We start from the raw sequence: 18,033 nt of genomic DNA on the forward strand, positions 1-18,033 counted from the left end.
TTAATCGCGAAACCAAAATTAAAAACCGGATTATGCGCGAAAGGAACAACCGCGAAACGGATTAATCCCGAAACCAAAATTAAAAACCTGATTAAGCGCGAAAGGAACAACCGCGAAACGGATTAATCTTGAAATCAAAATTAAAAACCTGATTAAGCGCGAAAATAACAATCGGGAAAAGGATTAAGCGCGAAACCAAAATTAAAAACCTGATTAAGCGCGAAAGGAACAACCGCGAAATGGATCAATCGCGAAATCAAAATTAAAAACCTGATTAAGCGCGAAAGGAACAACCGCGAAACGGATTAATCCCGATACCAAAATTAAAAACCTGATTAAGCGCGAAAGGAACAATCGGTAAAAGGATTAAGCTCGAAACCAAAATTAAAAACCTGATTAAGCGCGAAAGGAACAACCGCGAAACGGATTAATCCCGAAACCAAAATTAAAAACCTGATTAAGCGCGAAAGGAACAATCGGGAAAAGGATTAAGCGCGAAACCAAAATTAAAAACCTGATTAAGCGCGAAAGGAACAACCGCGAAACGGATTAATCGCGAAATCAAAATTAAAAACCTGATTAAGCGCGAAAGGAACAACCGCGAAACGGATTAATCCCGAAACCAAAATTCAAAACCTGATTAAGCGCGAAAGGAACAACCGCGAAACGGATTAATCGCGAAACCAAAATTAAAAACCGGATTATGCGCGAAAGGTACAACCGCGAAACGGATTAATCGCGAAACCAAAATTAAAAACCGGATTATGCGCGAAAGGAACAACCGCGAAACGGATTAATCCCGAAATCAAAATTAAAAACCTGATTAAGCGCGAAAGGAACAACTGCGAAACGGATTAATCGCGAAATCAAAATTAAAAACCTGATTAAGCGCGAAAGGAACAATCGGGAAAGCGCGAAACCAAAATTAAAAATCTGATTAAGCGCGAAAGGAACAACCGCAAAACGGATTAAGCGCGAAACCAAAATTAAAAACCTGATTAAGCGCGAAAGGAACAATCGGGAAAAGGATTAAGCGCGAAACCAAAATTAAAAACCTGATTAAGCGCGAAAGGAACAACCGCGAAATGGATTAATCGCGAAATCAAAATTAAAAACCTGATTAAGCGCGAAAGGAACAACCGCGAAACGGATTAATCCCGAAACCAAAATTAAAAACCTAATTAAGCGCGAAAGGAACAACCGCGAAACGGATTAAGCGCGATACCAAAATTAAAAACCTGATTAAGCGCGATACCAAAATTAAAAACCTGATTAAGCGCGAAAGGAACAACCGCGAAACGGATTAATCCCGAAACAAAATTAAAAACCTGATTAAGCGCGAAAGGAACAATCGGGAAAAGGATTAAGCGTGAAACCAAAATTAAAAACCTGATTAAGCGCGAAAGGAACAACCGCGAAACGGATTAATCGCGAAACCAAAATTAAAAACCTGATTAAGCGCGAAAGGAACAACCGCGAAACGGACTAATCGCGAATTCAAAATTAAAAACCTGATTAAGCGCGAAAGGAACAACCGCGAAACGGATTAATCGCGAAACCAAAATTAGAAACCGGATTATGCGCGAAAGGAACAACCGCGAAACGGATTAATCCCGAAATCAAAATTAAAAACCTGATTAAGCGCGAAAGGAACAACCGCGAAACGGATTAATCGCGAAATCAAAATTTAAAACCTGATTAAGCGCGAAAGGAACAATCGGGAAAAGGATTAAGCGCGAAACCAAAATTAAAAACCTGATTAAGCGCGAAAGGAACAACCGCGAAACGGATTAATCGCGAAACCAAAATTAAAACCCGGATTATGCGCGAAAGGAACAACCGCGAAACGGATTAATCCCGAAACCAAAATTAAAAACCTGATTAAGCGCGAAAGGAACAATCGGGAAACGGATTAAGCGCGAAAGGAATTAGAGCGAAAGGAATAACCACGAAACGGAGTAAGCGCGAAAATTTCACTTTCGCGGTTGTTCAGGCGACCCAACTACGTATGAGAGAGGATGACTTAGGTGTCTGCAGCGAATGTCACCCGCTTACACCATTTATAGTATACATGAAAAAAAAAGTATGTGTATTAACAAAACACCTTTGATTATTCTTTTTGGCATCCATAAACAAAACAAAATCATAGCCTCAATTAATTATTTAACTTTGACCAAAATATTACCAGAAACTATTTTTTTTTGGTTGTTCCAGGTTTTTTCTTTTTTTGTGGATATGAACCACTAGATGCCAACATCACTTCCACCCGATGTCACAGAGACGGGATGCTTGTGAACCGGAAAGCTTTGAATACGAAATATTGCACCATTGCCAAAATGTTTCCCTTTGTTTGATTTTGACGTTACACTTGGTGCTTCTTTAAGAGTTTTTTTTTTCTCTTAAACTACCGTTCCTCCATTTGTAAGAAAACAAAATGGTGGATGTAACGGTTCGCGCATTTCTATTTATTCACACACACGCTCTAGACTCTGTTCTTACCCACTCCATGCCCCCTCCCCCCTTTCCTCTTTGCTAACACAACGGAAACGCATTCTGAGTGTCACTCGACAAACTTGCTTTGAAGTTATATAAACTGGACCGAAGCCGGAAGATAAAATATTAAAAAAACTTGAAAAGGCCGCAAAAAAAGAAGCTTTTTGGTCTTGTAGTTCGACTCGCTCTTCCAAGATTCAACTTCCGTATTTCTTGGGACGTGGAACAATCCAAAAGTGCCCGGACTCGTGCGCTTGGCAAACATTTGCTTTCGAAGTAGCCCCCTGGGTGGACGAAATCAAGTGCTTTTCGTTTCCGTCGTTAGGGCTGCAAAGTTGATATTGTTCTTAATCTCGTAAACGCTTAGTTAAGCTCTGAAAACACTTTCGTTGTCTCGAAATCTCTCCTGTAGGTAAGAGTTTAGATTACTCTCTTTTGCACTCAGTTTTTCAAGTCGAGGACACTTTCCGGTGAATCTGGATCCAGCTGACTAAAATATTTTTAAGGCGTTTTTGTTTATGAAGACCAGTCAGAACATAGCGAGAAAAAAATAGTCAATTCATATTATAATGTTCCTTTTCGTCAATATTATCTTTTCACGTTAGCCTGAAACAGGGATTTCTTTTTGCAAACATTATTGTTTTCGGCTTGATACGAGATAACATTCTTGCAAAACACTTTACCTGCAGGGCCTTTCCAATAGCGTAGCGGTAATTCTATCGACTTGTAATCAGAAACCCCGGGCTCGATTCATAGTGAGCAGAACCCACTTAAGTAATAGAGTTTGAGTGTTTGTTTTAAGTACACTTTATGCACAGATAGGTTAATCAGGACTGTACCTACAGTTTAAAGTCTGATCCGAACCACCCAAGTGCCTCCACCGGGCCTCGGGGCCCCTTAATTACAGGGCGACATTACCACTGCGCCATCGGGGAGGACCGTACGTCCAGTCTTGATTTGTCTATCCGAGCACAGGAGGGTAGTCAGACTTCAATTAAGAAACACGTGTTTGAAATTCGTTAGAAAATAATGCACCCTTCACTATGTATATTAATTTTGACTTCTGTATTAATAAAATACTTCCTTTGACAAAATACCGGGTGTTCCAGAAGTCTTTCCCTGATTACAAACTTTATTCATATCCGCTATATGCAAGATAGAGATGTGAAAGTGGTGCCAAAATGTTAGAAAACTAACCAAGGTTTTTTTGTTGCAGGTTTGAGTAACGTGGCTGTAGTGTAGCAGTGTCAGTGCCCAGAAAACCGGAAATGTTCACAAATCAGGAAAAAGCTCAGCATGTCCTCTGGTATCACGAGTCCCGGTCACCAATAACAGTGCAGAGGAACTTTCGAATGTACAGAATTCTTTCGTCTAGAATATCAATAAGTTGGCATTTAAAAAATGGAATTTATCTTCAGTCCCAAATCCTGTCAAGTCCAAGAGACATTGTATGGAAAGATGCCACCCGATGTCAAGAGCATTAATTCCGGATTCCTTGGCACTGACACTGCTACACTACAGCCACATTACTGAAACCTGCAACAAATAAAGTTGGCTAGTTTTCTAACATTTTGGCACCACTTTCACATCTCTACATTGCATATAGCGGATATGAATAAATATTGAAATCAGGGAAAGACTTCTGGGACACCCGGTATTATGGAACACATTAAACTCACATGTCGTTATACTCACTCAGAAGCAATTTCAGACAATTGACGTTTCGTCGGTGTTATTTCATTTGTAAAGAAATAAGTTGCCTACATATTTCCATGTATTTTCAGTTACATTCCCTTATACAACATGATAACTGGAGTCAATCAGCAAGCGTTAGTCGACCATGTGTGGCGGGATCGTTAGCACAGAAGTTTGCAACGCCAAAGGTCCCGGGTTCTTCGAATTCCGGCCTGGGTATGGATGTTCTTTGTGATAGTTGCTTCATCATTTTCACCATATCACCACTCTCCCTCGCAAAAGTGGCAAGAAAGCGGCGCTAAATAACAAAACGCAAATCAACAAACGTTGACATAATTTTGATATTGAACACCTTAAAACCAGGGTGCGAAATCCCACCAAACTTTTCCAGTGGGGAGGAGACTTTTTTTTGTTGTAACAACAAAAGAGAAACAATTAGTTTTGAAGTCGAATATACTTCACGGGAATAATATCGGAAACACGCACAAAGAATGAACAACAGAGCCTCGTCTCTAAGGACACTCAACGCAGCAATCCCCAGAACACAAAAATTAGTCCGATTTGTTATTTCTTCTCCATTTCTCATCGCATTTCGTCAACTACCGCAAATTATATAAATATATAAATAAAACTTCTTAGCTTTTAGATGTCATTTTTATGTTGGCAACTATTCTTATGTCTTAATTTTGGCCACTCCCCCTACTCACGCAAATCATTGTTCACAGCATTAGCAGTGTAGTAATATCTTAAATTTACAATCGAATTTGGAAAAAATATATATAATTACAATATAATTGAATTATTTGATAATTGACATATATTTAATGACTATTGTGTGTATGTATGTCTGTGGGTTGCTCATTCCCCCCACCAATCTGTTGTGATTTCACACCCTGCTTAAAACGCAAAGTGAAGCTTTCGTTTGTTATAGGTGTAAGAATCCGTGCGAGAATTTACGATACCCATGGATAAGACCCTGCAAGCACTAAAATCCTGGAATAGCCTTGTAATCAAGAGGTCCCGGGTTCGATACGCGGTGGATGCACAATGCACAGTGATTTGCATCCCACATTAAACTGTATGTCCTGTCCTGGTTAGCCCATCTGTTCACAAAATGGACTTAAAACAACAATTCGAAGAACAAAACTAAAGACGTAGAATATTGAGATTGATATTGGCACAAAGATCGAGAGAAATATCACCAAAAGGGTATTGTGCTATGTTCTGTCGCTAAGGCCTCGGCATAGTGTCTGGGTCAGGAAGAAATCATGCTGCATTTATGCCATATATCGACTGCTGTGCCAACAGAAGGAAAACTCTTGTGGAAAACAAACTGACCGTTCCACAATCCCATTCCCTGCCCTCCATTACGTGGCAATAGGTATTCGAGTGTCCTCCTGTCTTCTCACGTACTTAACAGTTAAGAACTGGTCTCGGCCAAGTTACGCAAACATTGGAAACAGCGGTAAACAGCCGTATGCTAATGCACAGCGCACTTTGCGTACTTCCCGGAACCCCCGCTAGAGGCAGCACATGGCGCCAACGAAATTCCCCCCTACCACGTACTGTACGTGTGTTTGCCCAGCTGGTAACTGTATGTCGTTTGTGGGACATCCTTCCATTGTGGTCGAAGGACTGATGGTACACTAACCTATTGAAATATTAATGAAAACAACTGAATTTGCTTCTTTTGCAAGATAAGAAAAAAGGAGATTGTATAAGAACAATAAAATTGCAGTGAACCTGAAGGTTGTAACAATTCTGAATTGTTTTGTATCAAAGATCTGGATCAGATATATTTCAGCATTGTTAGTGCAACAATATCTTAACGGTATTTTAATATTTTGGATTAACTAGCAATGCTTTTCTATCTATATTGGGGCCGATTAGCTGGGGCTCAATCATTGGCACATCCAGACATATTTAAGGGGATTCAACAAGATGCGAAATCCTGGCCTCAAAAATCCCCCCACCAAAAATTTTCGGGGGGAGAGTTTGTTGCAACAAACAAAAGATGAACTATTACTTTTAATTTCAAATATACTGTACTAAGAATAATATCGAATACATACACAAATTAGTGTAGTTGTGAGTGTTCAATGCTTTTCCTCTCTCAAGAGATCATTAACAAATCTACATCAATACGCACAATAGAAGTAGCAAACAAGAATGGAAAACAATAAAAAACTATGAAATCTAATTGATTTATATTAACATAAAGCAAAAACTTGATAAAATCTTACACATAATAAAACCACTTCAACTATTTTATAATTTATTAACATCTGTAACCAGTTAGTAGAGGACGTAGTTTGATACTTTATTATATCTGATATATTTAAAAGTAAATTTATTTTTTATTTTTTGGTAATTAATAATAATAATAATATATTTTTAATTTAGTACTGTATTTTTACTTTTAATAACATTATAAATATGTATATAGTATAATTTATATGTATGTTTGTGGGGAGGGGGTTTGTACATTAAGATTTCTCCCCCACCAGTCTTAATCGATTTCGCACCCTGGGGTTCAACTCTTGAAAAAGAACTGTGCGATTATGAATAGTGGCAGAGTCCAAAGGTACAGTGTATGGTGAATGATGATAGATGAATAGATTGTAGATACATACTCAGAACCTACATATTATTTGATTTGATTTATTTTAATTCGCGTTTCTGTCACTTCTGGCAAATTGCGAAGATGAAGATGAATTGTGAAAAGATGAAATAGATGATGGGGAAATCACAAACACACACATGGACAACAAAAAACACAAGCCTCGCATGAGGCTTCAGGTCCAGGCGCCAAAGCCTCGTTGGTCTGCTAAATACAGTGAGATTGACCGTGTCTGCAGATTAACTGAAATTTTTCCACAGAACCAATTGACACGAGGTAATCGCTGTGATTTTGAAGTTACGAATTAATAAGTAAAATCCACATAAATCGACTTTAAACTGCTGATCCAGTCCCAGTTAGCCTATTTGTGCACAAATTGAACTTTAAACTCTAAGGGAGAATTCAAACCGAATCGACAAACGACATGTGTTGCTTGAGGATTTCACCAATCGAACGCAGGTTTGTGCGCCGTCATGCTGCTACGGTGTGAAACGTTGCTGCTGATTTGCTAATTTCCAAGCGACACGTGTCGCCTCTCTCTTCGGTTTGAATTCTCCCGAACCAAACACATAAATTTTTCAGTTCTAAATGCTTCTGAATCACAACACGATTCCTGATACCAATTAGTTCATTTAAGCATGGCGTTGTATTCAGCTTTTGAAGTGGGAATTGCTTGCTGCGAGGATGTTTGGTAAAGCCTAGGAGCTAACTGGGAGGATGTTTCAATTGTTTCGGGACTGAACCTACAGTTTAAAGTGGGATCCGAACCAGGGGTGCCCATCCCTCCCATGGCCGAGGACGCATCCCCCTAAAATTGTTCATCAACCCCCCCAAAAGAATTGTTCATCATAACCCCCCCCCCCCCACACACACACACACATACATACACACACACAAATAAAGTTTGGATAAACATGCAGTAATTGATTTTTGTTTGAATGTCGATAATTTGTTTTAATTTTAAAAAAAAATAATTCGAAATACTTAAGTTTTAGACAACGAAAACTGACAGTATGTTAAAATTATCCAGTCAGTCGTAGCACAGGAACACATACATGCGAAACAAATGTGCCTGAAATCAGCCAACACTAAAGCTGAAATCCGCATGTCGGAAGTTCCGGGCCGACTCGGAACTACCAAAAGAAATACCAGACAGTTTACCACTGGCCGACAAGTCAACAATTCAAAGGCGCATGAAATTCGAATCCTTTCATTGCAGTTGGAATTAAAAGACTAAAGAAAGGAAAAAAAACGCGGTTCACTTTCATGTTTGCTAACATAGAATGTGCAAAGCTGCTCAGGCTCACTGACATTGTTAGTGTACTGAATCAACCCTATTCTTAATAGTTTGTCTACTTGACTAACCTTGTAAAGGGTGTTTTCTTAAGAGTGATAGAACTTTTTATAGGGATAGCTGTCATTTGTTTTGTTTTGATGACGTGTTGTTTTGTCATTTCATATCAGTGAGCATTGGCAAATGATCATGGAAAGACTGACGCCGCAACAACGTTTACAAATTGTGGAAATATATTTCCAAAATCAATGTTCTGTTCGCCAAACGTATAGAGCACTTCGGAAATATCGGTGCTGTCAGTGAATTGGCCTCACAAGATCATGGGACCTAACGCCACTGAATTATTTTCTTTGGGATATCTAAAGTCTCTGGTTTATGCTGATAAACCAGCAACAATTGACGCTTTGGAAGCCAACATAACTCATGTTATTAACGACATACGTCCCCAATTACTTGAAAAAGTGATTCAAAATTGGACTGATCGAATCCGGTTCATCACAGCTAGTCGTGGTGGACATATGCCGGAAATTATTTTCAAAAAGTAAAAGTCAGAAAGTTATCTTTCAAATGAAAACACAATTGGCTTCAAACTTATTTTTTTGTGTGTTTTATTTCAATTCAAAGTTCTATTACTCTAAAAAAACACCCTATATTAATGTGAACAGCGACCCCCCACCCCCGTTTCCAAACCGGTTCTAAAGGCATAAGAGGTAGGGTTTCATTTCAACCCAATTGCCGCGATCACTTATAGGTAGGAATAACAATAACTAAAAATCAAACTTGTGACAAACAAGTCAATCAATCCAAATGACCCCCTCCCTCATTGTTGTTTGAAGATATGTAGAATTGATAGGTAAACTATAAAATTGCCCCCCCCCAAAAAAAATTCCCATGGCGCAGGCGCGTCATGAATCCCTCCCGTGGGCACCCCTGATCCGAAACACTATGTGCCTCCACCAGGTATCGAACCCGGACCTGGGTGTTTGTGAATGTCAATTCATTAATTTCATCATATCACTCATCTTCAGCTTCGCAATTAGTCAAAACTGGCACAAAAACTAAGTAAAATAAACCAACTCAATCAATACGTGGCACCAACAGCGGTAAACGTCCAGTTCATTCACCATGCCCTGAACCTACTGCACATGTAGAAGCTAAAGGCAACTTGGTCTGGCAACTATTGCACCATCGAGATGGTGTTATCAAAGTCGGCCGTCTCTCTTTTCATCGGCAACTCCCACACAATCACGTCCGCCTGCAGCCAGTTCCTGGTGACGGCCACCCGTAACATTGACCCAAATCACGATGGCCTCCGCCACGTCCACTTACTCAAAGCTGATGTCCAAGGGCTGGTGGCGTCTTCGGCTGTTGGCAGGGATAACACCCACTGTTGATGATGGAGTTTGGCTTGGAACCGGAAGTACACTTTCAAGGTGTTGTTCGTTACGTACATGCGCGTCGTTTTCCCACTATATGCCGGTGTTGACAGTTGACACCGTCTGTCAGCGTCATTCCATCCTGTGCAAATACACGATTCGTAAAAGAAAGCGATGGGCAATTGCCTACTCGCATGCACTTGTTGTTGACTGTATTACATTGCAATTGGGAACACTAAACAAGGAATGTACATGTCTGCTCCTTCCAAGACATTCCAAATGTCTATTTCCCTAAGCAAATAGATCCAAAGCCCATTTTCCTAATTTAGTGCATTTCAAACGCTATTCTCGGTGAAACAATGATTTGTCTCTACACTGTAGTAACATATTGAAATCACGAAGACACTAAAACACTCTGCTGCAGCAACAATTGAAGTGATGAGGATATTGAAACAATGATTGTTCTCTGCTATAGTTAGCTATACACTTGAGCGCAGGAACATGATTTCTCTCTGCTATACATGCAAGCGTATCTAAGTGGCGACGATACTGGAAAAAATGTTTGAATTTTCTATAGTGACTTATTCACTTGACCGCAGTGAAAATATGATTGTTCACTCCCAATCCCAGTGGTTATTCATTAACAGTTGTCTTTTGCCACAAATAATGTGATATCAGTTGCATATATCTTCTCGTTACAAGAATTCGACATTTGGTTCAATTCCAAATTACTATTTTTCACATTTCCTAGTGCCCTAATTCGTACTTGCTTGTGCGGTAAGCTTTTACTAAACACACCATCAATAAAAACCCACAGTGTAATAAACAAAGATTTTCACGTGACGAGGAACATTATATGTCTGTGCTTATAATGAGCTTAATTTAAATATAGAAGACAAGGCAGAAAATGGTAGTACAGGGTGTTCATAAAGTCCCGGTACCATTACAACAATGTTGATTGCAAAATGAGCTACAACTCTCCACGTTTATATGCCATACACCTCAATGTGCGCCCCTCTAGTTGCTCTCAGAACATCAAGGCGGCAATCAACTTCTGACCATACACGCCCCAGCATATCACCAGTAACAGTTAGGATACTCTCAGTTATTCTTCTTCGAAGAGTAGCAACATCTGGAACAGGAGTGCGGTAAACATAATCTTTGACATACCCCCAGAAGAAGAAATTTAAGGGGTGTGATATCAGGAGAGCGCGGTGGCCAGGGAATAGGTCTATCATGGCCTATCCAGAAGACGTCGAACATCTTTGGACCAATGAAAGGGTGTCCCATCTTGTTGAAAAATTATGGTTGGCTGGAATTCCTCCCACTGAGAAAGAAGGCACTGTTCAGGTTGTTTTTTTGTAATGGTAATTGGCTAATCCCGAAGACGAGGATGAGTGGTAAGATTAGATCGATGAAAGGGCCAATGGACATCACAAAACACAGGTCTCGCAGAGGATTAAATTGACTGTGACGTCAGTGTCTCGATAGTCCGCCAAATGTCCAGGGTGTACTACGTGGAAGGGACGTTGGTATTTGGGTGTCCTCGCAAAGAGGCACTCCAGATAATGGAAGTAGAGTTGAGATGCTACGTCAAAGCAGATTATGTTAGGTGTGTGGCATGTACCATTACGTTCATCAATGTGGACATCTGAATGTTTCCTTGGCAGTCCATTTCAGTAATATAATCAACAATTTTCATTTCGGCACGTTAAAAAAGTAAGCTTTTATCCAAAATATTCATATAAGAGTCTACTTGCAGGATTATACAGAGATATTGAGGAAAATTTATAGCATGGTTGTGTACGCGCGAGTGTGTGAATAAGTCTCTAATATAGACACTTTTCATCTTCCCAATTGCTTATCATCCCTGTTAGGAGATGACGACAGCGTTTTAACAATGTCTTTAGCTTTTGGAGAAAAGATTGTCTCTTCCACTGTCTGTGAGCATGGGCGTAATTTGGGACCTAATTCTGAGAGGGCAGAATCAGACTTGGGCCTAATTTTGAGGGGGCAGGATCACACTTGGGCCTAATTTTGATGGGGCAGAATCAGACTTGGGCCTGATTTTGAAGGGGCAGAATCAGACTTGGGCCTGATTTTCAAGGGGCAGAATCAGACTTGGGCCTGATTTTCAAGGGGCAGAATCAGACTTGGGCCTGATTTTCAAGGGGCAGAATCAGACTTGGGCCTGATTTTCAAGGGGCAGAATCAGACTTGGGCCTGATTTTCAAGGGGCAGAATCAGACTTGGGCCTGATTTTGAAGGGGCAGAATCAGACTTGGGCCTGATTTTGAGGGGGCAGAATCACACTTGGGCCTAATTTTGAGGGGGCAGAATCAGACTTGGGCCTGATTTTGAGGGGGCAGAATCACACTTGGGCCTAATTTTGAGGGGGCAGAATCAGACTTGGGCCTAATTTTGAGGGGGCAGAATCAGACTTGGGGCCTAATTTTGAGGGGGCAGAATCAGGCTTGGGGCTTAATTTGAGGGGACAGAAACAGACTTGGAGCCTAATTTTCATGGGCAGAATCAGTCTTGGGGCCTAATTTTGATGGGGCAGAATCAGACTTGGGGACTACTTTTATTTAAAATTCCTGGACCTTTAACAACCTTGCTTTTTACACCCTCTTTTTCTAACTCTTAGGTAAGAATTTTAAAGAAGGTTCTATTTCCCCACATACATTGAAAGGTGCAGATTGGCGTTATGTGCCGAAGCACCAAACATTTTAAATTCATTCATTCTCTGACTGACCCGCAGTGACGATGATTTGTGTGTGTGTGCGTAAGGGAGGGGTGGCGTTTTTGATACTTTTGCCTCCTTACTATGTCCTCTTAATAATGTCTAGCCTTGTCTACTAAGATAAAGTAGACTGTTGTTGCCCACAGTTTTCTCTCAATCGCCGCCACTGCTGACACGCACACACGCATTATTTCATTTCAGCCACAATTATATGTGTTAATTGTTGCACGAACATGATCAATTCAAATTTAAGCAATGTTTTTTGAAGGAGCAACACTATTATTGCGGAAAATGTGCCTTGTTTGCCCAACCCCTGGAAAAAAATACCTTCCTTCCTTGCCCCTCCCTGGAAAAAATCCTGCGGACGTCCATGCTGACACGCATAATACTTCTGATGAACCGTCTATTTTCCCTGAGGTTAGTCTTCCTGCTTACCAAGAGGGCATCAAAAGCGCTTTGAGTGGTTAGGCACATCATTCACGAACATCAAAACATCACATTGATGTATAAACTGCCTTGAGTTTGAACCACAACCCAATTGCATGCTCAGCGCAGTCTTCCAAAGCCGTACCCGCAAAACAGTCATCAATTCTGGCCCAAGGGAGTCGATGGTGACGTAGGCGGGCAAGTTCTTTGAAGAGTGTAGGCAGGGTATCGCCTCTTCCTCTTTTTGTTTTCTCCTTAATCCTGATGGTCCAGTGACCCCTTAAGCATCCTCGCGTGCGGCAATCGAGCAGTGAAACTAGCTGGAGAATTTATCTCCATGAATCACCAGGGTTGGGTTTTCTTAACGAAGGGGACCGTGCATTGTTTACTGCCGTAAGGAACACATGGGACTATTTTCTTCAGTCTTGCGCCTTTTTGCAAACATACATCAACTTCTAAGCGCATGAATACAGTGATTATAACCAGTTCCAAGAACAGCAAGGTGTGTCGAAAGCACATGGACTACATGCGTAACTACAAGACAAAAGTTATGCATAGTATGGAAAGGCTTATTAAAAACATACACATACGTCACGAACTGTTGCATTGTAGCTTCGAACAGCCACGATTGAGTCCAGTTCTTGTAAACTTACGTAATTCAAGCGGGCTTGCGGGAGAGACATTTGTGATCTAAAACAAACGTGCAGTTGGTGCAGATGTAGCGAATTGATTGTTGTTAATTTGGTGTTTTAAGTCCACTTTATGTACAGTAAGGCTAATCGTGACTGGACCTACAGTTTAAAGTGGGATCCGAACCATTACGTGCCTCCATCGGGTATCGAACCCGGGACCCCTTGATTACAAGGTGACAACGCTCCCATTGTGCCATCAAGGAGACTGACGTTATATGAAACCAACCTATAGAAAATATTCAGTCTTTCTACAAATGGGAGAAACTTTACAGCTAATCTGGTCCTGTTAACCTGTCTGAAGTTTGAATTGGGAAAAATTTATCTCCTTGAGAAGGGGTTTGCAACTTGTATAACTTTAAGGAAAAATGTCGCTTTTGAAAATGTAAACGATAATATCCAATTATGTATCATGTTTTCATATACCAGGTTTTAGTTGGAAAAGCAGTTTGCAGGTAGTTATAACGACTGACAAAAATTTATTTGCGTAGATGTTACGCACAGAATAAAGTTCCTTGGAATAAACAAAAAATACTTTCTGGTAACCAATTTTTTTTTTAAATAAGTAAAAAACAAATTACTGTAAACCAGAACCGAATTTTTTTAGTAATCGTGGAGATTTGTTTACAGTTGCCAAAAATTTGTCAAAATTGCCACATTTAGTAATGAATGCAATTTTTTTAGGTTAGCAAAACGACCCACCAAACATATTTTGTTAACTGAAACACATCAGTTTATTTTGTGTATGATTCAAATGCTATGCATTTAAAGAAAAACAAAAGAAAGGTAACTGATTCTCAATTTAATCTTGTAAACGAAATGCTATTTCTTAGTAACAGAAAAGATTACAAATTTCATTCGGTATACTGAATGTTGGTGAGCAGTACATTTTTATTCATTGTACACAGAAATATCAAGCGACACGTGGATCGTGTCATTTGCAGATCGTCACTGCAGTGATTGGTTCGTTCTCAAGTGACATGTACTGAGCGTCGCTTGCCATTTCGGTGTGAAAGCTCACTAACTAACTCTCAAGCCTTCTTACACCTACTCGAAGGTTTATGGCTGCAGCAACACAAGCCTTCCATTTGTCCCTATCCTGGGTGAGATCAATTCAATCTTTTCCATCCTTACCGATTTCCATTAGGTCCATCTCAATGTTACTCCTCCATCTTTGTCTTGGTCTTCCTACAGGTCTCTTACCATCAGGTTTCCCAACAAGAATCCTGTAAACTCTTCTTTCCTCTCCCATTCGTGCCACATGGCCTGCCCACCTAAGTCTTCTTGATTTAATTATTCTAATAAATTAAAGTTATTTTAATTACTATTTTAATAATAGTGTGAAAGTTCAACTAATATCAAAATTGAAGACAGTGAATCGAATTGAAACTGTGTTGTTTTATTGCATATGTTTTGCTCCGTCAATGTACAATGTGTAATCTGGATTTCTCTTGTTTCAGGGTTTGGTCGAAACATCCGCCATCTTCCGTGCATAAGTAAAAGAACAGGCGAGGAGGGAATCTGTATGTTCGCCTTCACGTGCATGAAAGCCAACGGAACGCATCTAGGAACGTGCATAGACAGGTTCTACTTCGGTAGTTGCTGCAAGCTGGACGAAAGCTCTCTCTCGACGCTCGAGAACGACGTCTTCCCGCCGGCGTCGTCGGGAAGCGAACCCAAACCAGTGACGAAACCGACACCAAAGCCTGCAAAGCCAACCACGGAGAGCGCCAAACCATCCACGACCGTAACGACAACCAAGCGTCCGTCGAGCATTACCCCCCAACCATTAGTCGTAACGGACAAGACTACCCCAAAACCTCAGACGAAGCCTACGGCTAAACCGACAGCAAAACCGTCGACGTCCAAACCGTCCTCCCAACCGTCGACGACAGTAACTACGGCCAAACCTACCAGGAAGCCCTCGACAAAGCCAACAACACAGGCGACTTCCACGACAGCCCGTCCAAGTCCGACGACGACCCGCCCGAAACCAACAACGACCCGCCCGAAACCAACGACAACCCGCCCAAAACCAACGACGACCCGCCCGAAACCGACGACTACCCGCCCGAAACCAACGACGGCCCACCCAAAACCGACAACGGCAACGCAGAGACCAACGAAACCGGCCACTCCAAGACCGACGAAACCGTCCCCGAGCACAGTCGTCAGCAACGAGATTGTGCCGTCGTCGACACACAAGCCGACTGCAAAACCGTCCAACGTATCTGTTGCAGAGGAAGAGGAGGAGAACCTCAACACCATTGTCGAATCTCAAAAACCACCGGGACCAACTGGGACGACCTCAGCGCCAGCGTTGTCCAAACCTTCCCACCCCGATGGACCATCGGACACAACCTCCACTGACAAAGTTCCTTCAAAACCGCAAGTTTCTTCATCTACGCAAGGTAGGAGCACACATTCTTTCTCTTTATTACCGTTGAATATGCAGATATATATTAAACAATGGGAAAAGTTCAACTTTCAATACCCAAAGAGTACTTAATTATTATTATTATTATTACTCAATATATTTATAAAATTTTGCACATTATCTATCGCTAATATAATATTTTATTTTTTGGAAAGATCATACGTATAAAGTGCACAAAGCAATAAGGCATATTTCTTAGTTTGTTGCTTTAACAATGAAACTTGTCTTCATTAATCAATAAACGCAATTTTCTAAAACATTTTGAAACGTTGTAATGTGTTGCCTAGTTCTGGGCTGTTGAACATGTGTTCATGTAATTTATTCAAAATGTTTGCTGTAACAATGGGGGAAGGGGTTTAAATTCATTAAGCCTTTCCCTCCATAACACCATGCTAGTTTTTATTTTTGAAGGAGGGGTAAAGTGTGAATTGTTTTATGAAGTGATCTGCTTTTTTATCATAATCGATTACATTCAAAACACAACTTTCTTTACAAATTATAATGCAAGGTAAACTTTGTATTAGTGACTCGCGATTCTTAAATAAATTTATATTAACAGATTTCAATATTTCACATAGTTGTTGTAGTCGATATTTCGTAATAGTATGATGATTAATGTTATCCATTGTTTCATTGTTTGGTTATCAACAAATAACGAAGATAGGTAACCAGAGGGAGGGGTGTCGTTAGATTCATTTCCCGCTCCAGACCAGTTTCATGTGTAAAAAGTGGACAAAATATTTTCAGTGCAAATAGCATGTTGGACTCTGACTGATGTTACATGAAAGTAAAAAATATATACATATAAACTGTTTTGACACACTTAAATATACAATAATTAAATGGGTTGGGTATGGGAAGAGGGAGGAAGGGGGGCATTTGAACAGAATACCAAATCAGAGACAGATTACTGGCCATAGACAGACAAGAAATAACAGCAGACTGCCAAACGAAGTCCTCAATCAGGGAACAGTTAAGAGTAAGAGAATGGGGGAAGAGAAATATATTAATGTTGTGGTAAAAAGAGGAAAGAGGCGCGCTGGCATGGTTCAGATTAGGGGGATGGAAGCAATTAAGGAAGGGGAATGAAGAAGGGGAAACGATATGTTCTATGTGCGATGGAGAGGAGACGGACGAGCATATCCTCCTGAACTGCCCTTCTACACTTGACCTAAGGGACAAGTTTCTGAAAAACTTAACAGTAAGGGAGGTGATAAAAGTGGTAAACGATAGAATAAAGACAAAAGAAGCGGGACAACAAGTGGGGAAATACTTGGGGGAAGTAAGAGAACGACGGAGGAAAGCTATTAGAGAAGACAGCGAAATTAGTGATCATGCTCAAACAGAGCCATCTTTATAGTGTAACGTAAAGTGTGAACACCCCTTATCACATAAAGAAGTGGGGAGAATGGAAGTGTGAAAGGCAGCCCGAGAAATAGTGCAAGGGGGTAGTTTGTGTTGGGGAGTGAAAGATGGAAGAGAGGTATATAGAGACTGGACACCAAAGGAAGCAGACACATAACTTCATTTGATTGCTAAACTATATTTATTATGTCTAATATTCTTATATGTGATCAACTACTAAGAGTATCTGTATATTAACATAAAGAGGGTACAATATTAATACATGACTGTAAGGAAATAGTGTGTGTGTAAAGAAAAATTTATATAGTGCGTACAGCTCGCACAAGGAAAATACAAATAAAATATTACAAATATCGGGCTCGCACTGCACTAGAAACTTACTCCAAGTACCTTAATATTATTTATATGTTGCATTAATTGGTCTCTATAATTAAACAGGGTTGTGAACCTTTAAACTTATACGCAATGGCTGTCAATTCACGCCATAGGACCGAGGAATAAACGAATGGGAATTGTGATAGTTGAATATGATTGAAAGTTACGTGTTCTGATGAAAAGTGCTATAGTCACATACTAACCATAACTTAAAAGTAACAGTAGTTTCTATATCTCCATAGTTTTTGCATCTCTGTTTATGATTTTAGAAGATTTTTTGGAACTTCCGCACATTGCCTTGTCAGGTTCAGTTGCAATGCGTAAGACACACACAAATCTGTTGTTCATTAATGAATGTTTATCGTGAGTGTTGGGAACACATGTACGCTGTTGGCGTGGGTGTTGTTTGTGAATGATCATCACTCATCCCCATCTTCGCAAATTAGCCAAAAGTGGCACAAAAAGCGAAGTAAAATGAAGCAAATCAATTAATCAACCAAACGTTGCAGAAAAGCTATGT

General features: G+C 40.3%; 1 protein-coding gene across 1 annotated transcript in view; it reads left to right on the forward strand.

The window, feature by feature from the left end:
• Positions 1-18,033, forward strand: part of Np (serine protease notopleural) — a 116,895-nt gene that overhangs the window by 77,013 nt on the left and 21,849 nt on the right. The window contains exon 3 of the mRNA XM_083143144.1: positions 14,797-15,747. Within this exon, the coding sequence (XP_082999270.1) occupies positions 14,797-15,747 (951 nt within the window). The remainder of the gene's footprint in view (positions 1-14,796; positions 15,748-18,033) is intronic.

The sequence above is a fragment of the Lepisma saccharinum genome, chromosome 21 (genome assembly GCF_977018435.1).
Source record: "Lepisma saccharinum chromosome 21, izLepSacc3.1, whole genome shotgun sequence".
Taxonomy (NCBI): domain Eukaryota; kingdom Metazoa; phylum Arthropoda; class Insecta; order Zygentoma; family Lepismatidae; genus Lepisma; species Lepisma saccharinum.